The sequence below is a fragment of the Culex pipiens genome, chromosome 3, assembly GCF_016801865.2.
Source record: "Culex pipiens pallens isolate TS chromosome 3, TS_CPP_V2, whole genome shotgun sequence".
Classification (NCBI taxonomy): domain Eukaryota; kingdom Metazoa; phylum Arthropoda; class Insecta; order Diptera; family Culicidae; genus Culex; species Culex pipiens.
In genome coordinates, this window is record NC_068939.1 from 17,271,463 (window position 1) to 17,288,580 (window position 17,118).

At 36.4% G+C, this 17,118-nt stretch overlaps 1 protein-coding gene across 8 annotated transcripts in view; it reads left to right on the forward strand.

The window, feature by feature from the left end:
- Positions 1-6,941, forward strand: part of LOC120413486 (la-related protein Larp4B) — a 93,865-nt gene extending 86,924 nt beyond the window's left edge. For all 8 annotated transcript variants that reach the window (XM_039574336.2, XM_039574337.2, XM_039574343.2 and 5 more), the window contains one exon: positions 497-6,941. In XM_039574336.2, the coding sequence (XP_039430270.1) occupies positions 497-783 (287 nt within the window). In that variant the 3' untranslated portion in view covers positions 784-6,941. The remainder of the gene's footprint in view (positions 1-496) is intronic.
- The last annotated feature ends 10,177 nt before the right edge of the window (positions 6,942-17,118 follow it).

Below are 17,118 nucleotides of genomic sequence, written 5' to 3' on the forward strand. Positions count from 1 at the left end.
TTTTTGAATGTGTTCAATAGTAACCTGTTTTCTCGGAATTTGCAGAATAGTATTAGCTGTCAAAACGCTTATGCATGCGCCCTTTTCAAATGTTACTCCAGAATTGTGGACAATCCTCGCATAATGTTGTTTTGCTTGGTATCAAAAACTATGCTCAAAATGAAAACCTAAATAAACAAATTAAAAAAAAACAAAACGAACTGATCTGGAGTTTTTTTGAAAAGGTCCAATAAACCAAATTTACAGTTTTTGCTTTTTGGGTGTTTTTGAAACCGCCTTGAGTCAGGGGTATTAGAAAACACCCAAAAAGCAAAAACTGAAAATTTGGTTTATTGGACCTTTTAAAAAAAACTCCAGAAATTGGCATTCCCAAAGTCGAGATAATAAAGTGCAACCACGATTATTCGCTATGTGCTTACCGTCTCAGTTTGCACACTTCACTCGCATCTTCAGCTTAAACTAAATCTCCTTCTCTCTCTCTCTCTCCCTTCCGCAGACATTCGCACCAACGCCAACAACTCTGCCAACGCCCGCAGCAGCACCGCCGCCGCCGCCGCCAAAGACATCCGACCATCGGCCTCGGGAGCTGCTGCCGGTGCAACCACCTCCGCTACCTCCGGCACTTCCACCGGAACGGCATCCTCCGTCGGTCATCGTGGCGAAGCCAACAACAACAGTCTGAAGGCTCCGAACGCGTCGTCCGGTCGGACGGCACGGCCCCACCAGCTGAAGGACTACGTTCACGCGCCGCAGCCGCAGCAGGGTCCGCGTAGTCCCAAATGATGACGCTTAATCTGGATTTAAGGGTCGGCCGTGATGGTGGCGTCGTCGTCGTCGTCGTCGGCCCACGTTGTTATTGTTGGTGAGCTGGAGGAGCGGGAGATGGTGCGTAGCTGAGGGTTCAGTGGGGGGAGGGTTCAAGTTGTGTTTTTGTTTGTTGTGTATATTGTTATCGTCGGGGGGGCGAAGGGAAGGGACGTTGCGTGGGAGGATGATGGTTGTGCGCAGAAAAAGTTTAACTTTTTTCCTTTTTTTCGTTGATTTTTTGTGTTAAGTTGATAGAGCGCGTGTGGGTTTCAGAGAGTTGCGAAAGGGGGGATTTCGTTTGAGGAGGAGAATGGAAAGGAACGCGACGTTCCTTGCGGGGTGGGAATTTGGACAATGACTAAGGGCCTAGAGAGATCTCATGCAAACTCTACCGTCGGAATGTGTTGAAATTTTGACCAAAAGCGAGCGAATCCAGATTTGACGGAGCACAACTCCCAGTCCTATTGATTATTATTATTTTCTTTCTTTCTTTTTTTTTCATTAATTCTTGTGACAATTTTTAGGTGTAGAGATGCTGCGCTAGCGCAGACGTAATGACTTTCGCACGTGTTCTATAATTTAGGAGAAGGGTACGCAAGCAGAAATCATTAGCCAGAGAGAAAAAAAAGCCTTTCCGTGAACATTTTGGACTAACTAACACGAAAGCGCTGATAAAAATTTATTCAAACTTGGAGAAACGAAATTTGTGATGCTTTCTTTTGCTCAAGCTTTTCGTCTTATTTTCAAAAATAAAAGCAAACTGCCCTAGAGCTCAGCTATAACGTAAAAAAGGAATAAAATAATGTTTTCCCTTTGAACTGACCCTTCAAGTCCCATTCATAATTTCCTCCGGAAATATTTACCCTTATCCACAGGGAAACAGACGTAAATTCACCAATCACTCCTCACTAGTGCTAGTTGTGAACAGCAGAAAATGTTTGATAGTGTGCGAGTTTCAAGCAACTGTCAAACGCGTTGTGGTGAATTCAGAGTGCCGTGGTGAGTTATTCAAATTGACCTTTAAATTGCTGGTTGATGGATTTTAAAAGAGATTTACGTCTGCTTATCTGTGCCTTATCCCTGAGACCACATCTTTTGTTGATGTTAAACTATAAAAAACAAGTGAAACAAAAAAAAAATCCTAGTCTTCTATATTGTTTATACTTCCACGTCAAGTGGGTCAAATCTAAAGCAAAAAGAAAACTATTTAATCTGTGTTTATTTTCCTATTTTCCCTTATACTATCATCACTATTATCATTATTATTTCTAATATATTCCAATCTTAAGCAGTCCTCCCTTCTTTCTATTATCGTAGTAGCTAACGAAACGAAGAGAGAACACGAAAATCGCATAACCACAATTACTTTTAAGTGCAAAACAATGCACAGAGACTATTGAAAACCCCCTCTAACACTTTCTGTTTGTTACAAAAAAAATTTGTTGTTTATTGATAAAAAAAACATGTTTATTGACTGGTGTGTCACAAACACACACACAGGCCGTGGGCACGGTTCCGAGGCCGCGTGAACCAATTCTATGGAAACTCACACTAACTAAATGAGGAAACAAAACAAAACAAAAAAAACCTAAATAAGTCAAAGCATAGTGCGCAGCGAAGCGAGCCAATAATACTAGAACGAGACAGAGAGAGCGCGAGAAGAGTAAATAATAAATTTAGAAAAGTAGCCGAAAAAACAACGCGAATGAGACTGGCTGTTGGTTGGCGCGAGAGTGAGAGAGTGCGAGCGCGAAGTGCGAACGAGAGCGAGAGAGAGAGATGCAAAGCAAAACTACTATTTAGCTATTTTTTCTATTTAATTTAAGCAGTAGCCCGAGATATAACGAAAGCCGGCAGGAGTTTAGGAAGTGAAGAAATAATTTAAAGTAATACAAAACAAAAATGTGGTAATTTATTAGGATAACAAATGAAATTGACGGCTCTCCATCCCCTCCCTCTTTCTGTTCGGAGTAAAATGCAGAACCATTTAGACTCACACACACTCGGAAGTACACAAAGTAGAGAGAAAACCAGAGAGAGAAATATATTTAACAGAAGTAAAAAAGCAAACCAATAAACGCAAATCTTCTATAGATAACCCCGTTTCGAAATAAAGCAAGTGTAGAAATGTATAACCTCTTCCGGGACTAGGCAAGCGACAACCACAAACCAAAACAAACAAATTAAAAAAAAACTTTTTCGTTCCTGGCGAAACAAATTTCCAAAAAAATCAAGGCGATTTCCACCCCTCGAACCGCGCAGTTCAAAACGCAGAATTGTATACACTTAGCCCGTAAGAAAGAGCCAAATTTTCCAAATAATCCATGTTCTCGTAGCAAACAACTATATCTCGACGTGCGCGACAACTCACAAAACGCAAATAAAGAATACTTGGGGAAGTTAACGATGATGATGTGAAGAGAGTGAGCGATTTTTGTTGCCTTAAAAAGTCCTAATCAATACTGTGTGAATGAGGTAAACGTTACTCAAATTAAAGCGTGATTGTGTGTGTGTCTATAGCAAACCCCTTTTTAGCGCAGAGGACAGCCTGATGTAATCGTGTAAAAAAAAAGTTAGCATAACTGTGACCGTTCGAGATTGGAGATCGCTTTTGGTGGAATGAATTGTTGCTTTAATTTTATTAAACATGTATTTGGTTAAATATATGATAAAAAAAAGTTGCAAAATTTCAAAAGCTCTGTAATATTTTTTTCCAGATTTTTTATATCCGTCAATTTAAGTGCGGTGATTTGGCTTTCAAAGCCGTTTTGTACGGTATGTCCATGCATCCTTCCACCCCTGTAGGTTCTGTGAAATGTGATCCGTTCAAAGAATCCTCTCTGTGGCAAACACAACGCAGTAAGGCTGACCGCTGGGCTGGAAAAATCTACTTCAAATGAGTTTAGTGACCAGTCTTTGAGAGAGCGGGAGAGAGAGAGAGAAATCTACACGCTCGTTTCTCATTCTCATTTCTGGAAGATTTCCACCGTAAACGGTCAAAAAATTTGCTCCCGAACATCGCAAAACATTGCTCATCTTCGAAAAGAGACAACCCATTGTTTGACGTATAACGTTTAACCTGCAAATTTAGTAATTCGGAAATTCGCCAAAACACATGTGCATGAGAGAGGAGAATCAGCTCTTTCGAGTTTTTCTCTTGATGAGCGTGAAGAGAACTCTTTTGATGGTGAAGATTCTTCTATCGCTGCTACTCAGCAATGAGTTTTTAAAGTTTTCACTCGCGAGTATTTGTTTGAGTTAGATTTGGGAGAAATTAAAATTACTGAAAAAACATTACCAACATTAATTTCTAGTAGCGGAGTAGGAACAAAATTCCAGACAAAAATTGAGCGAAAAATACTCAGTTGTTTCCAATGAGCATGTACAGTGAGCAACTCTCTTTATTATCTCACTCTTTGCAAATCTTGTAAATAATTATGTATTTTTTCAAGATATTTGTGTGAAATCAAAAGTTTTCACTGATACATTGCACCGGCGAAACGTCAATTTCACTTATATAAGGAAAGGTGGGTTTTCCAGCTGCCAAAAATCAGCACGAAACCCGAATTTTTGTGGAGATTTTCAGAATAGTTAAATTTTGACCAATTTACGGGAAAATTTCACAGGTTTGTTTTTCCATAGGGTTGTGCCAAACCAGATAAAAAAATTAAAACGAAAAAAATCCAAAATCAAGAAAAAATGCAACTAAAAACTTTTTTGATCCAAATTTTGCATGACAAACAACCCTTAAAAAAAAAACCGGTGAAATTGACCCGGAAAATTAAAAGCTTTTCTAAAAATCTCCATGTAAAATCCGATTTTCGTGCGAACTATTTTTAAAAGCTGGAAATTCGCCTTACCTTATTTAATCTATATGCCTTGGTTCATCTACGAAACATGACAGGTCATTTTTGGCGTTTGACGTTTCTCCTGCGAATGTAGTAGTAGAATCGGTATTTCTCCGAAAAATCAAGATTTTTTTTAACTTTTGACCGATATTTCGCCCTTTTCAAAATTTTCTCTTTATGAGCGTGAGATTGAGATTCTTCTATCGCTGCTATTCAGCAATGAGTTTTTTAAGTTTTCAATCGCGGTTGAGTTAATTTTGCGCGAAATTGGTTAACCTCAGTCATCATTCTGGTAAAATGCAACTAAATTCTAGTGAAACTGCGTTCCCGAGAAGTTTCGGGTTTGGCAAAATTTGAGTGAAAATTAATCAGAATTGAGTTTCTTCCAGTGAACGTGTAGATTGAGCAACTCTCTTTCTCTCTCTCTCTCTCTCTCGCGAAATATTGTGAATGAATAATCCATCCTTCAAGATTTTACAAAAAATCGATCTCACTAATACATTCACGTCATACGCCAAAAATCGGGTCGGCACTCTTTATAGACGATAATTTTTGTTTTTTGCATTTTTTCATAAATTTTACATGATTATATTTCATGTTTGTATTACTAAAACAAATTTTAAAATTTGTAACGCCAGGAACAATGCTGATAATTCGTTTTTCCTTCTTCCTTTCCGCAATTCATCGTGGTTTGCCTTTCCTTAGAGGTTAGGATAAATAAATTCACGACACACAAAAAAAAAACAACAACAACAAAATAGTGACAAACAAAACAAATTATTTAAACCACGAATGGAAAAGAAGGGGTAGGAGAAGAGGAGGAGGCATATGAAACAAAAAAAAGAAACTCTAGTTGTTATATATAATAAATTCAACACACACTAAAGAGAACTAATGAACTAAACAAAACGAGCAGCAAAATCCAGAAAAATAGAAATCCTAGGAGCAAAACATATTAATGAATTGAGGATAAACACAATGTGCATTAGGAAGAAACCAACCATTTTTTGAGCAACAGTGTGAAGGTATGTTTGTTCGTAAACAGCTTAGTGACTTTTGTTTAGCTCTATTATTTTCTCTTCGTTTTTTTTTGGCGACACGCAGTTTGTGGCTGCTGCCGCGCTATTTTTTGTTTGTTTTCGTTTTCGTTTTGTTCTTCTTTGTGTATATTGCGTAAGTAGGTTCTACTATTGTGTAAAGTTGTACATTACTTTTGTTTTTGTTTTTCTTCTTCTATTATTTTTGTTTCCTACGACGAAGAAGCAGCGCAATTTCCGCGGAATTCGATTTCATACCTCTGTTTTCAAGCAAGTGCGCAGCAGGCAAACGTTAGTTTAGAATTACAAGTAAAACATTTACCTTTATTAAATGTGCCGTTTCACGGCCACGTAAACTATTATTTATTTCTTAACGCACCTATTTTATGCTTTCTTTTATAAATATATTACAGAAGAAACAAACCATGCTAGATCAATGAAGGCAAAAATTGTGTAGGAATTCAAAACAAAAAAAAACGAAAATCCCTTCTAGTTTTTTTGTCACCGGTTTCCCAACTGTGGTGTGTGCACATAACGAAATGTAGCGCGTTGGAAGAGAACGAAGTAGGAGTAAGCAACACAAAAAACTGAATTAAATCCAAGAATGTACTGCCAATGCAAAGTAGCGCGAAGCTGACGAACTAGTAATGTTAGGAAAGCGATATACAAAAGAGAAAAAAATGGGCGTGGCGCGTACTCGCGATCCTCTTCTGGCTCTCCGATTCGAATCAAAGAGTCTGGAAGGGGGGGCCACAGCAGGATGGAAAATCTTTCGTTGATTTTAGCTTTTTTTTGTCTTGCGGGGAGCAAACCAGGGAAAGCACAATCTCTCAGAATCGGAACTGTAATGCTCGAACGAAGACTAGTTTTGGAAAAGCGAAAGCGAGATGGCGTGCGCAGCGAGCTGAGAGGGAATGCGCGGTGTTAGGAAAACAAATAAATTTAAAAAAAAAACGCGAGAAATAGAGAACGATGAATTACCAATTGCTTTTTAATTCTTAAGGGACATTAAATTGTTTGTTTTTATTTTGCTAGGAATTATGGAATTAAGAAAATATAAATATACACAAGGCGAGGAAGAAGGGCGCACACGCGGGGGACACTTTCACACACACATAACACAAAACGAGCAAACGAAGTGAAGCTAAAAGCGGTGATCCCAGCGTTTGTGTGCCTTTCCCTCGTGGGATGGAAATTTTGAAAATTAATTTAAAGAAAAAAATGGGGGAATTATCTAATTGGTAAAGAATGTGAAAATAAACACACACACTGTAATCAGACGTAGGTTAGCTTTGTAAAGTAATATTTAAAATGATATCTACATAACTAAAAAAAAGATATATATTAAAATATATATTAAGAAAAAGCGATAACTGTAAATTGCAAAGGAATGATTCGTTGAGCAAACTTGCTGGAAACATTTGGTAAGGTCGTGAAATGGAACGTAAAGGCAGGATAAAGGTGACGAAAAAAATGTGAGAAAATGGAATGAGGAAAGTGAACAGAACACACGAGACACTTATCTTTAAAATTTAATTAGAGTAAATCAAAAAGTATATTAATTAAAGTAAAAGATAAGCGTAAATAAAAAAAGAAAACAAAGAAACCTATTGAATGCAGAAACATTGTTGTAAAGTAAAACTAAATACAAAAAAATGAAAAAAATCCAAAAAATATAGAAAAAATATAAGACGCAAAAAAGCAACAAAAAAAGAGACCACAGACAAAAAAAAACAAACTTGTTGGTTATCATTTATGCATCCGAAAAATTCCATGGAACAGACGAAAATTGAGAAAGAAATCATCAAAATAGTTTAAATAAAACTTTCTGCCATTTTCTTCGATTAAGTTCTTCGAAAGTGCTGTCTTGTTACACTTAAACATGACCTGCTAAGGGCATCTCCACCGCAGGGACCTAATTGCGTTGCAAAGCTAATTTGGCACCCGCGTCAAGCCCACCGCGGTACTTGTGCGAGAGCTAATTTAGGTTCGAGTTCATTCGTGTTCATCCGAATCTAAACAAAACTCAGGTTAGCTCCGGGATCTACCGGGAGCAAATCGTCTAACGGATGGTTTTTTCAAGCAAAACAATTCTCGGGTTAGTTTTCAAAAGGTCGTAAGCGCCAGTTGTCCAAAATTGAGTTTTTGGCATGGTTGCACTCTTCAAACGCACTACTAACGATATTCTCGAACAGAATTTCCAAAAAAATAATTTTAAACAAAAATATAGCCCGCATATAAAAGGTCGAATGTGCATTTCATACGGAGGAGTCACATACGTCCTTGGTGATGCAAGGTCGTAAGTACTGTTAATTTGAAAAATGTACTTACGCTCATAGAAAAAGGACGTAAATTCAGTTATAATTGCTTTATTATTATGAACACATGAGTTTCAACGAAAATTTGTTACCCAGTAAAATCACAGCGCTGATTAAATGACTTAAAAGATGCGCAAAGAATATTTTCCTATTGCCCAGCCAACAAAACGAAGTTTCAGCCATTCATTCCGGCAGAAACGGCTAGCTTCCCCCAAAATCATCATATTGTGTGGCAGCCTGAATCAACACAAAATCAAGAGGAACAGAATCTGTTCAGGAACGAGCGATAATGGCCGCATCCATCTTATCACGCATAAACGCCCTCTGAAAACTCCAGGAACCCCGAGTTCTTCAAGGTCCTATGGACCACTGAAGAAAAGATAAACAAATCAGTGGTAATTCGTCCTTTTGTTCGTGCTCTCAGCTAGCGTATGAGCCAACGCGAGAGAGAGAGAATAAAATCTGTCAGTCGGACCTTTCTCCTCTGCGATGTTTTCTCCCAATCTCCTCCAAAAACACAAAACATCGACTGCTCTCTTTGCGGGGGGTGTTGAAACGATGTTCAAAATAAGAATGTTTGATTCAAATGTGTTTTAGTAGCAAAAAGAAAATTACTAATGGTCGTATTGTCATTCTTACTCAAAAAAAGTCCCAAGTACAGGGACGTAAGAAACAATTTGCTCATGTAAAAGGTCGAATCAACCTTGTGTGATAAAACAAGGCTAAAACACGCATTAATTGTTAACAAATTTAATTCACTTGATATGGCTACTATAGCTTATAGTCAAAGCAATGATTTTGACTAAAAATATATCCTTGAAACCCACTTACATGTTAATACGAATTAAAATAAAGGTCGAAAACTTGTTCATCGTTTTTCTCCGCTTGAGGGGTTTGGTTCTTACGACGTTTTGAAAACTAACCCGAGAATTACTTTTGACAATCTGGGGTGATGCAGTTTAGTTTTTTAGGTCAGATTGGGGCTGTGATTGATAAATTTTGGTCAACGCATTGTCGATCAACTGCCGGACATGCAAGAGACAAGTCATGTGTATTGAGCAAAAAGGGACCATCCATAAACCACGTGGACACTTTTTTGGGAATCTTTTACCCCCCCCCCCCTTCGAGGACAATTGCCCATACAAAAAAAAACTTTTTTGTATGGATCGCGGACAATCGCCATACCCCCCCCCCCCCTAAAGTGTCCACGTGGTTTATGGATGGTCCCAAAGCAAAATTCAAGCAAAACATTTTAAATAAGCCAATGCGGTTTTGAAAACATGCAATCCTGATCTTAAATTCCTAAATTCTTAAATTCTTAAATTCTTAAATTCTTAAATTCTTAAATTCTTAAATTCTTAAATTCTAGATTAAATTTTCAAAACAACCTATCCCTCATGGGTTTCCTATGCAGATAGGGCCTTTTGAAAATTGATCCGAGAATTCTTAAATTCTTAAATTCTTAAATTCTTAAATTCTTAAATTCTTAAATTCTTAAATTCTTAAATTCTTAAATTCTTAAATTCTTAAATTCTTAAATTCTTAAATTCTTAAATTCTTAAATTCTTAAATTCTTAAATTCTTAAATTCTTAAATTCTTAAATTCTTAAATTCTTAAATTCTTAAATTCTTAAATTCTTATATTCTTAAATTCCTGATTTTGAATTCAAAATTTTAAAAATATTAAGCTTTTGGAATTTCGACTTATAATTTCTAGTTTTTTTTAATTGTTGAGCTCTTTAATTTATAAATACTTTAATATTAAAATTGTTATTCAATTCTGCATATTTTTTATTTTCAATTTCCAAATTTAAGAATATTTATTATTGAGTTTTTCAGTCAGAAAATAGATATTTGTATGATAATTGTCAAGTTTTTTTCACTCTTACTTCATTTCGATCCCGTCCGTGTGGATCAATTGGACAGTGCACTGGATTCACAATCCAGAGGTTACTGGTTGGTGGCCGACATGTGGGCCGACAGCTATAAAGACAACTTCTTTTTTTACTCCATTTCGACCAAAAAACTATATCTGTCCTTTTAATTTCAAAATTCTGCATTTTGAGATTCGGTGGGGATTTTCAATATTATTATATCGAATACAAGATTATTAAAACGTTTGTGATTTTTAGTCGCATTCAAAAAGGAAAATTCCAATTCTTCGATTTTTTCATCAAAACATATTGCAAACAAGCGCCGCGAGAAGAAACGTCAAACGCCACTTTTCGTTTTTGTTACTTTTTAGTTGCGTACCGCTTAAGAAAAATCTTTTCGTGGCCCTGACCGTTTCTTGGTTGTTTTTTTTTTTTTTATATGGGGTTGTTATTTTTAAATGAAATGAAAAAAATAAATAATAAAAAAAACGCATTCGTAATTTTATCTTACTCCCCACTGACGTAAGCAAGATACACCCTTTGTTTACAAACTCAAATTGGCCCAATTACATATATATTTAAATTTTAATAACAAATTTAAAAATGTTCAAATCGGTTAAGTTATTTTTAAATTTTGAACATTCATGTTTAAATTTTCTGTGATGGTGTGCTTATATTAAACATAGGTGGCTGATTATTTTTCATTTAAAAATACAAAAAATGATAAACTCCACAATTTTTCAATTAAATAAAATCGTTTTGAACCAAATTACTCATTTCTTTAATATTCATGAAAATTTGATAATCAAAATAAATGCATCTTCAACCAAAACAAATACAAATAATTCTAAAAATCGCTGAAAAAATTAGCCACCAGCAGCTCGGGGACTTCTCGAGCACCTATCTTGGCTACTCGACGGATCCCCGATGAACTTTTTCTTCGCTGAATGAACTCGAAGGCTAATTTAGCTTTAGCTTTGCTACCCGCGGTGCGAAAGTTGGGGTGCAAACATGTCGGGAGCAAATCGGATGAACTCTTTTAAAAATTTGAAAATGATATTTTATTGATGTAAGCAAACAATTAGGACATATAATGCAATTGGAAGCATGTTCTATCATACTAGAACATAGTTTCATTGATTTTGATCAACAAAACGGCTAAAATTGGAAAATGAATAAATTAGATCCCCGCGGTGGGCTTGATTCAGTAGCCAAATTAGCTCCCAGCGGTGCGGAAACGTGTATTAGCTACGGAGCAAAGCTAAAACTGGGGATCCAACCGATAGGTTTGCCACGCAATTAGATCTCTGCGGTGGAGATGCCCTAAATACTCAATCAATTTTGTCAGAGGCTCTAAGGCAGGGGTGACCAAAGTATGGCCCGCGGGCCAAATGTGGCCCGCTGATCCATTTTAGATAATCATGTTAAATGGCCTTTTGACCCATCTGTGAAATTATTTTATATTTTTTTAACTAAATTTAAAATTTGTTCGGATTCCCGACTTTACGACACAAATAATTTTTCAAAAATCTATTTCATTGAAACAATTTAAAAATAGTAAATTTCGCCAAATTTTTCATCAAACATATTTTAAAATAGATTATGAAACATTCAAATTTTACTGAAGCAGAAAATTATGAAGATATACAAAATAATAATATTAACATAAAAGTCATAACGCATCATTTTGTTGGACTGGGCCTTAACCATATTTTACACATACAAAACTCCTACCTCAGGATTCGATCTCATGACATTTAGATTACAAATCTTAGTGACTATTATCTGATTCAGGCAGACCAACATTTAATGAAATTGAAGAGATAATTGTAGAATAATCCTTTCGCAACGATTTATCATCATAAGTTGCTGCACTTAATTAAAAAAATAAAATTACGCCCTTACATAAGTTTATGTCACAAATTCTAAATATTTTTTTCAAAATCTTTTAAAATTCAATTGAAAACACAATTGCATTGAAAAAAACGTTTGGTCCGATTTTCAATTCATGGTGTCGATTTCTTTAAAAACAGGGAAAACCTGGAACTGTCTAAGAATTTGATTTGACATTGAAAAGTTTTTTGAAAATATTGTTTATGATTGACCATTTCTGAACTAGTTATTGGAAAAGGATAAGAAAATTTCTCATTATTTTGCCTTAAGAAAAATAACCAGAAAATTTTAATATTTAGTGGGTAAATTGTCTTTTTATTTTTCAAAGTTAAAAAATAACAGTCATGAGCAATCATTTATGTGTTTGCACTTCTCCCCCTTCAAAATTTTTCTCCTGAGCTCGATTGCAAATTATTCAGAATTCATTGTATAACGCTTATTTATGCATTTTTAATCCAATAACTTTTTTTTTTTTTTTGAACGTTTTTATAACTATAGTCCAGACTTGATTATCCGAAGGCCTCGGAAAAATTTCACTTCGGATACTCAAAACTTCGGATAATGGAATCACGAAAAAAAATCGTTGTATTATTTTTGATTGTCGAGCCCCTACACTACGCTTAAGTGATCTAAAATTAAAAAAAAATCCAATATGGTGGAAACAATATATTGAAAAAACAATGCACATTATTTAATAAAAAAGCAACTATTCAAAAATGGTGTCGTAGAACTCGAAAAGGAAAAACATGAAAAAAATATTTTGTTCGTGATTCGATTTTACAAACTTCTGATAATCGAGGCTGCGGATAGTAATACTTTTTGAACAAAAAACTTCATTTCAAGACTATTTTATCCTGAGCAGCAACATATTGCATCAAAATAGCCTGTTTCATGATTGTGGGATTTTATTGTGCCTCCCACAACTGTGGAACACCTGAATTCAACTGATAATTTCATAAAAAAAAAGTTTTCAGGCCATGGATAAAAATCACTAAGCTTGAATTTCACTAGTTGCAGTGTGTGAAGTAATTATTTTGTTACAAATATGAACTCCTGGAGAGATCCAAAGTTTGTTTACATCCGTAAGAAAAAAGTGTTCCGAATTTGTGGATTTCAAGCGTCAAAGCTTTTCTTCAAAAACTTGATATAAAAGTTAAAATTTGCAGTTTTTCGATACAGCGTTCGAAAGATCGCAAGAAAAGCTTTCAAATGAAGATACCACGAAAAAAATCAATTCTCAAAATCGTGAATTAAATTCACGAAAGCGAGAACCACGAAGGAATATATCCAAGTTTATAGTGCAAATGCACCATACTCATGAATAAATTCCTTCGTGTTTCTCTCATTCTAATCTAATCTAATCAGACCCTAGCGCAGCCAATCTTTCGAAGGGATCCTGGAGAGTGCCTTAGGTTAGATGACGCCTAGCACTCTTCTTGTCATTTATTAACATTTGTAGTGCGCCATTGCATCGGAATGCATTGAAACATCACAAGCGTTAAAGCGGCCAGGCCTACTGCGTAAAGCCGCATCGCAGAGATGATTCGTAATTGGGTTGAGTTTGAGCACTGAGTGTTCGAACAACAACACAATTCTGAATCAACAGGGGAGGAAGAAGCGTGGGGACACACCACCATACGCTCCGAGATTTTGGTTGTATTCGTTGGGAGCACCATGCTAAGAATGTTTGGTACTCCGGGACCCTCTGGGATGGGACATTGTATTTCCACGAATGCCCTGGACACTATTTGCCGTGGTTATAGCGCCACAACTCGCTCTCCTTCGTGTTTCTCACATTTGTGAACATAATTCACGATAACGAGAATTGATTTTTTTTTTCTGTGAAAAGCGAATCATTAAGTTCAATCTTCGATTTGCTATGATTTTTTGAACATTGGCCGATCTGTAAACTGTTCCGAATATGAGGGATGACTGTACCAGCACTTCTGAAAACTTCATCTCACAGTTTATTTTAGATAATCATAATGTCTGCAGCATTCAAAATTGTGAATAGGTATTGCTTATTAAATAAGCAAATAATTTTGTTGGACGACAGAGATTAAGATATCATGGAATGAAAATAAATTGTCCCATTTTTGGTGAGAATTTCATTCGGAAGCAATTATTTTTGCCTTCCTCATCTTACTGAGGAAAGGCTATAAAATCACTCGGAAAATGAACTTTTTAATTAGACATCCTAGACTTACCTTCATTTGTACAAATCGACTCAGAATCACCAGCTGAGCAAATGTCTGTGTGTTTGGCTGTATGTAGACATGTGTACCAAATCAATGTCACTGGAATATCTCGTCACAGGCTCAACCGATTTTGGCCGGAAAGGTTTTAATCGATCTGTCTAAACGTCCCCTAAGTTGCTATTTAAATTCATGCAGTTTTATCATGTATTTAAAAAGTTATGTTAAAAAAACTGTTTCATATTAAATTAAAATTATGGTAAAAAGGGTGGTTTTTTCATGAAACCCTCACATTTTTAGAAAGCACCACCTTTTAGGTGGAGTAAGAATTTTCAAGATCTGACTTACCAATCTTAAATTACAAGCAGTTTAAAAAATGGTCTGAATTCACATAATCTCAACTGGTCGGGTCTGATCGCCACGAAAAAGCCGTGTAGAGGGATGCCATTTTCCTCAAAGGCCGTGTCTTTATAATCTTGACAAAAAGTCTGTAGGTAGTCTGTTTTTTTACTCATCACTTATTTTTATTAGGACCTCTTAGGTGCTGCGAACGTTAGGGGAGATCGATAAACATGTGGACACTTTAGGGGGGTTGGAATCACTATAAATGAGAGGAAGGCACCAACCACCTAAAGGTGGATTAAGTAACGTTTTTTAATTAACTTTATGAAAAAGTCTGTAAGAAATTGTGTGTTACTTTTATTTAGAATTTAATAATCAAAATTTGGTTTTCTATTTATGCATTACACTGCCGTTCTACGCATAATTCTCCCATGTCATTTTTTTGAAGATTTTGACTTTATGACATTTTTAAGTTTAGTTTGACGTGTACTTTAAGAAAAACACATAAAATCTGGTAGTTTGTTCGGAAACTCATTAAAAATAACACCAAGTCTGTTTTTCCCATCGTTAAACTTCTTCGCATAATTGTCCCACCAAGTATTTTCCTACACGGAATCATTAGTTTTACTAAGCTTTATGTTTTGTTTACCTCTTGTATAGCAAGAAAGTCACAAATAAGGGTGATAAACTGCTAACTTGGGCGATTAGGGACACATAGGGCGAATAGGAACCCACGGGACAATTATGCTTAGAAACACAGAAATCGGTCGGAAAATTTCAACAGCGTTTTTCTCAGTTGCACTTTTTTTTTTGAACATGGGACAATTATGGGTCTCGTGGCGCAGGGGTAGCGGCTTCGGCTGCCGATCCCGATGATGCTATGAGACGCGGGTTAGATTCCCGCCTTATCCACTGAGCTTCTATCGGATGGTGAAGTAAAACGTCGGTCCCGGTTTCTCCTGTCTCGTCAGAGGCGCTGGAGCAGAAATCCCACGTTAGAGGAAGGCCATGCCCCGGGGGGCGTAGTGCCAATAGTTTCGGGACAATTATGCGTAGAACGGCAGTACACCAAAATGAAATCTTGCAGTGGCAACATAATAAAATATGCCGTTTTTAATTCAAAACAGATCGTTTTAAAGCCCACCCCAAAGATTTATCTATTTTCATAAATTGTTGTCCGGCTGGTTGTAATGTATATCGATACACACACAAAATAGACTAGCTTTCTTTGATCAGTTCGTCAGTAGATACCAAGTCATTTTTTTCACAAACACCAAGTCCTCCGCTGTTTACCTTTTACTTTTTCTTCCTGTCGAGAACCTAATTTCCCCGTCGTCGAATCCCGTGCGTCGATGAGTCATCCCTTAACGTATTAAATGATCAGGTTCTTAAAAGCAAAAAAAAGAAGATCGCATTCTTCTTACTCCTCTTCCCGGTGTGGTGTGTGTATGTGCGTTGCATAATTATACACACCCATCGTTGGTCCAGTTCCAGAGAACAAGAGGAGGGCAAAGAAGCTCGAAATGCGGGTTTGCTTGCCGAAAGGCAAAGACTTCTTGGCGTTTTTCGGCGGTGTGTCTCCACCGTGTATGTTCTGTAAACACCACGAGAGACTTGAACGCTGCTGCGTATTATTGAGTTTGTTGGGAGCGAAGAAATCTGGGCCCTTCTTGGTAATTTAAAAGTTTGGGATTTCGTTTTGATCGCTTCTTTCGAGAGAGAGAAAAAAAGTATAATTTTCTTTGTTCAGGTGCGTCCTAAAATAACCAAAAAGCTTTTAGCTTCCAAAAGACCCCTTCCAGCGTTTAACGTTGAAAAGGGATCTTCTTGAGTTACACGCACCGAACCACACACAACAAATGCGTTTGCGCAAGTGACTTGAATGCTTTCCCCGGCGAGGAACGCGTTTGAAGATCGGACGGTCGTTCCGATACGAACAGAACATTTTTTAATGATTCGAAAGTTGAAGGGGGAAGACGACAGGGTGGGGTGAAGATCGACAAACATCTTTCCCGGGCCGGAGTGGTGACTCATCGCTTGACGATCTGTGGAGTTCAACGGGACTAATTATACCACGCGTGATCTGGTAGTCTACCTGTTCGTTAACTTGTTTTCTTTTAAACAGTTATTATTTGTTATGGTTTTATACATGAAACACGTTTTTTTCTGTATTGATTTCAAAGATTGCGTAGTTTGAATTTTGAAAATGATTAGTCAAAATAATATTTAAAAAGTTGAATATTATGCTTTGTTCACAATCAAGCATCGAGTAACAGATTCAAATATTTGTGTTGATAAAATATGTTGGTGTTTTGTGTTTAGGTATGGAGACTTAAATAAAAAAAAAAAACATTAAAGAACGTTGAATTATCATCAAATTTGGTCTGAGAATCGCAAAGCATTTGCTGAATTTTGCCAAACATTTCTTTTTAGTATTTGAAAACGTTTTTGATAGTGTTTTTTTGCTATAAATGTTTCAGATAAGATTTCCCACAAAACAGTGAACTTTTCTAACATGATTTACGTAAATAATGCAAATTTCATGGATTAACGCACCATTCAAATTGACTTCGTTATCCATGACAGAAAAACATCTCATATCCAAAAATCTACCTGTTTCATTCATTTCTGTCACCCTTACAACAACATTCTCACAACCAGCCAACAAGAGAGAGAAGAGTGAGAAAATCATATTATTTGATGTGGGTTTCGTTTTCATGTCGTTCCTATGCGCATACCTACACAGTCACAGCTCACACTTCTAGGAGAGGGGAAGGCATAGATGAATGGAGGAATGAAGTCGG